This window comes from Cervus elaphus, chromosome 1 (genome assembly GCF_910594005.1).
Source record: "Cervus elaphus chromosome 1, mCerEla1.1, whole genome shotgun sequence".
NCBI lineage: Eukaryota > Metazoa > Chordata > Mammalia > Artiodactyla > Cervidae > Cervus > Cervus elaphus.
The window spans coordinates 91,147,610-91,152,223 of NC_057815.1; the positions used below are offsets into that span (position 1 = coordinate 91,147,610).

The following is a 4,614-nucleotide window of genomic DNA, read 5'->3' on the forward strand; positions in this document are numbered from 1 at the left end:
TGTCATGGCTGCAATCACCATCTGCAGTGATTTTGGAGCCCCCCAAAATAAAAAGTCTGTCCCTGTTTCTATTGTTTCCCCTCCAATTTGCCATGAAGTGATGGGAGTGGATGCAATGATCTTAGTTGTCTGAATGGTGAGCTTTAAGCCAGGTTTTTCACTCTCCTCTTTCACTTTAATCAAGAGGCTCTTTAGTTCTTCTTCACTTTCTGCCATAAGGGTGGTGTCATCTGCATATCTGAGGTCATTGATATTTCTCCCAGCAATCTTGATTCCAGCTTGTGCTTCATCCAACCCAGCGTTTCTCATGATGTACTCTGCATATAAGTTAAATAAGCAGGGTGACAATATAAAGCCTTGATGTACTCCTTTTCCATTTTGGGACCAGTCTGTTGTTCCATGTCCTGTTTTAACTGTTGCTTCCCAACCTGCATACAGGTTTCTCATGAGTCAGATCAGGTGGTCTGGTATTCCCATCTCTTTTAGAATTTTCCACAGTTTACTGTGATCCACACAGTCAAAGGTTTTGGCGTAGTCAATAAAGCAGAAATAGATGTTTTTCTGGAACGCTCTTGCTTTTTGATGACCCAGCGGATGTTGGCAATTTGTTTTCTGGTTCCTCTGCCTTTTCTAAAACCAGCTTGAACATCTGGAACCTCACGGTTCACATACTGTTGAAGCCTGGCTTGGAGAATTTTGAGCATCACTTTACCAGTGTGTGAGAGGAGTGCAATTGTGCGGTAGTTTGAGCATTCTTTGGCACTGCCTTTCTTTGGGATTGGAATGAAAACTGACCTTTTCCAGTCCTGTGGCCACTGCTGAGTTTTCCAAATTTGCTGGCATATTGAGTGCAGCATTTTCACAGCATCATTTTTTAGGATTTGAAACAGCTCAATTATTTGATTAAATTGCTCTCTCTCTATATATTCTCTCTCTCTCTCTCTCTCTCTCTATATATATATATATATATATATACTGTTTCTGAAGTAGGATAAAGATAAATATGACTATATTGATTCTATTTTTAAAGGTTTACTAATTCAGCATTGTATATTGTAATAATTTTATAGGTTATAGTTTAAGAATTTGGATCAAAAATAAAAGTGTAATTTATTTATTTATTTATTTTTCCCATTTATTTTTATTAGTTGGAGGCTAATTACTTTACAATATTGTAGTGGGTTTTGTCATACATTGACATGAATCAGCCATGGATTTGCATGTATTCCCCATCACGATCCCCCCTCCCACCTCCCTCTCCACCCGATTCCTCTGGGTCTTCCCAGTGCACCAGGCCTGAGCACTTGTCTCATGCATCCAGCCTGGGCTGGTGATCTGTTTCACCCTAGATAATATATATGTTTCGATGCTGTTCTCTCGAAACATCCCACTCTCACCTTCTCCCACGGAGTCCAAAATTCTGTTCTGTACATCTGTGTCTCTTTTTCTGTTTTGCATATAGGGTTAATTTAAACTAATCTTACCTCTATTCTTTGTAGCTGCCTGAGTTTAGGTAGAATTCTTAGCTTCTCTAAGCATCTACTTCCTAATATGTAAAATAAGTATAAAAATGATAGTAGTAAACACAAGTTTTTAATTAAGCTTATATAATGAAGTATCTTAGAGCACAGTAAATATTCAACAAGCTTTAGCTAATATTGCTAATATTACTACTATATTTTTACTCTTATATACTATTATTTTTCTCATCTGCTATATGAATGAAATATACATAGATTGTAATCATGCCATGCATATAGCAATCAATCATTAAAGCAAATTTATCAAGTATTGTAAAGTTACTGGAATTAGGAAGCATGTTTATTTTATTGGCCTTCCCCAGTGGCTCAGCTAGTGAAGAATCTTCCTGCACTGTGGGAGACCTGGGTTCAGTTCCTGGGTTGGGAAGATCCCCTGGAGGAGGGAGCAGCTACCCACTCCAGTATTCTGGCACAGTAGCTTCTTTACCTTTTCGTTCCTTTCCCGTTTCCAATGCTCTGTTACACTTATGTGAACTATTTATAAAGAGCCTGCTACTCATGTTTTTCTGTTTTCCATCCCCTTACTAAACCTCATCCCACTCCATAGAATTCAGAAAAAGATTGTTTTTGGAATTAAATCCAACACACCCTCTCTCTCACATCCCTCCTCATCCTTCCTCTCACATTTTCATTTAACTTGCATGTTTTCTCATTTCCTAAGAATAAGGGGAAACTCCCTTTGTTTTGCATCCATAGCCTTTACATCCATTTTCTACCTTTCATCTCAGGTTTGTCTGCCTCTATATGTGAGATATATTGCTTCATATTAAGCTTGAGTCATCTCACATGAGTATATGTGCACAGAAAGTCTCCCGCCTGTGTGTTCACAGAGCCCCTCATGTCTCTAACCTCTAAGCATTATCTCTCTCCAGGGGAGGATGTGAGCCATCTTTAAGAGATCAGAAACATTTTTCCTATATCCAAAAAAGAATTCAAAAATTCAGAACTCCATAGAATCTGGGCATTTATTTTTTATTACATGGAGAAGCTTAGTGAACTCAAGGTTGAGGTGATGAAAAGGAACTTCTTTTTTTTTTTTCAGGTAACATAATGAACCATAATACAAAATACATGGAGAATAGAAACAATGTGACAGAGTTTGTTCTCTTGGGGCTCACGCAGAATCCAAAGTTGCAGAAGGTCATATTTGTTGTGTTTTTGGTCATCTACATCATCTCTGTGGTAGGAAATATGTTCATCATGGTCACCATCATAGTCAGTCCATTACGGAGTTCTCCCATGTACTTTTTTCTGGCCTATCTCTCCTTTATTGATGCTTGCTACTCCTCTGTGAATACCCCTAAACTGATTGTCGATTCCCTCCGTGAAAGGAAGACCATCCTGTTCAATGGATGCATGACCCAAATCTTTGGGGAACATTTCTTGGGAAGTGCTGGGGCCATCCTGCTCACTGTGATGGCCTATGACTGCTATGTGGCCATTTGCAAGCCCTTGCACTATGCAAGCATCATGAACTGGCGGGTGTGTTGGCTGCTAATTGGGGTGGCATGGGTGGGAGGCTTTCTTCATGGAATCATACAGATCTTTTTCATCTTCAGGTTACCCTTCTGTGGCCCTAATGTCATCGATCACTTTTTGTGTGATCTGAACCCTTTGCTAAATCTTGCCTGCACTGATACTCACACTCTAGGATTATTTGTTGCTGCCAACAGTGGTCTCATCTGCCTTATAAACTTCACCCTCCTGATGGGCTCCTATGTGGTCATTCTGCGCTCCCTAAGGAACCACAGTTTGGAGGCGAGGCACAAGGCCCTCTCCACGTGTGTCTCCCACATCACAGTTGTCACCATGCTCCTTGTGCCCTGTATGTTTGAATATCTGAGACCACCAGTTACTTTACCAATTGATAAAGCAGTGGCTGTATTCTACACTATGATAACTCCCATGTTAAATCCCTTCATCTATACTTTGAGAAATGCCCAAATGAAAAATGCCATTAGGAATTTGTGTAATAGACAAGCTATTTCAGGTGATAAATAAGAGGAGACCAGCATTGATTCTCATGGTGCAAAGTTCAGAAAGACATTGTTGATGCTTTCAGCAAAGAAGACCTTTGGAATAAAGGGAGAAAAAATAGCTATAAATCATAGATTCTGTAATGGGGAGAAGAAATGGTGCATGAAAAGTGAGACAAACTGGCAGGAGACTACTTTTTCATGTTTGGAGCATTTTACCAAGTCGAGGCTTAGTATTTCTAGCTTTATCTATCTATATGCTTTAATAAATTCATTCTAATAAAAAATAAACACAGTGATATTGAGCAGTAATCTCTGTAACTATCCAAAGAAGTAGGCATTGCTATTATCCTCATTTTATAGGCGATTAAGCAAATAGAATGGGAAGGTTCCAACAGAGTAATATTGAAGAACCATATTTTTAGCTGCTGTCTCAGACCATGTTCTTAACTGTGGAGATATGCTGTCAGACTTTTCCAATGAGTCAGCTCTTTGTATCAAGTGGCCAAACTATTGAAGCTGAAGCTTCAGCATTAGTCCTTCCAATGTATATTCAGGGCTGATTTCCTTGAGGAAAGACTGGTTTGATCCCCTTGCAGTCTTAGGTACTCTCAAGAGTCTTCTACAGCACCACAGTTCAAAAGCATCAATTCTTCAGTGTTCAGACTTCTTTATGGTGCAAATCTCACATCTGCACATGACTACTGGAAAAACATAGTGATACTACTTACCATTTATTGAGACAGGGACTGTGCTGAGATTGTATATATGGTGTGCGCTAAGTCACATTAGTCGTGTCCGACTGTTTGGGACCCTATGGGCTGTAGCCCACCGGGATCCTCTGCCCACATATGTACATGTGTGTATCTATGGTATGTGGTATGTGACACCATGGTACGTAACTCCCCTCTAGGTCATCACGGAGCGCCGAGCTGAGCCCCCTGTGCTTACAGCAGCTTCCCTCTGTTTGACACATGGTATTTTCAGTGCTCTTCTCTCAGCTCACCCAGCCCCTCTTTCCTCCACTGTGTCCACAAATCAGTTCTCAACATCTGCACCTCTAGTCCTACCTTACACATAGGTTCATCTTTGCCTCT

General features: G+C 40.1%; 1 protein-coding gene across 1 annotated transcript; it reads left to right on the top strand.

Moving 5' to 3' along the window:
• Positions 1 to 2,591: 2,591 nt before the first annotated feature.
• Positions 2,592 to 3,542, top strand: LOC122709953 (olfactory receptor 4C46-like). The gene has a single exon (XM_043927379.1). It carries the CDS (start codon positions 2,592 to 2,594, stop codon positions 3,540 to 3,542), a length of 951 nt encoding a protein of 316 aa, XP_043783314.1.
• Positions 3,543 to 4,614: the final 1,072 nt, after the last annotated feature.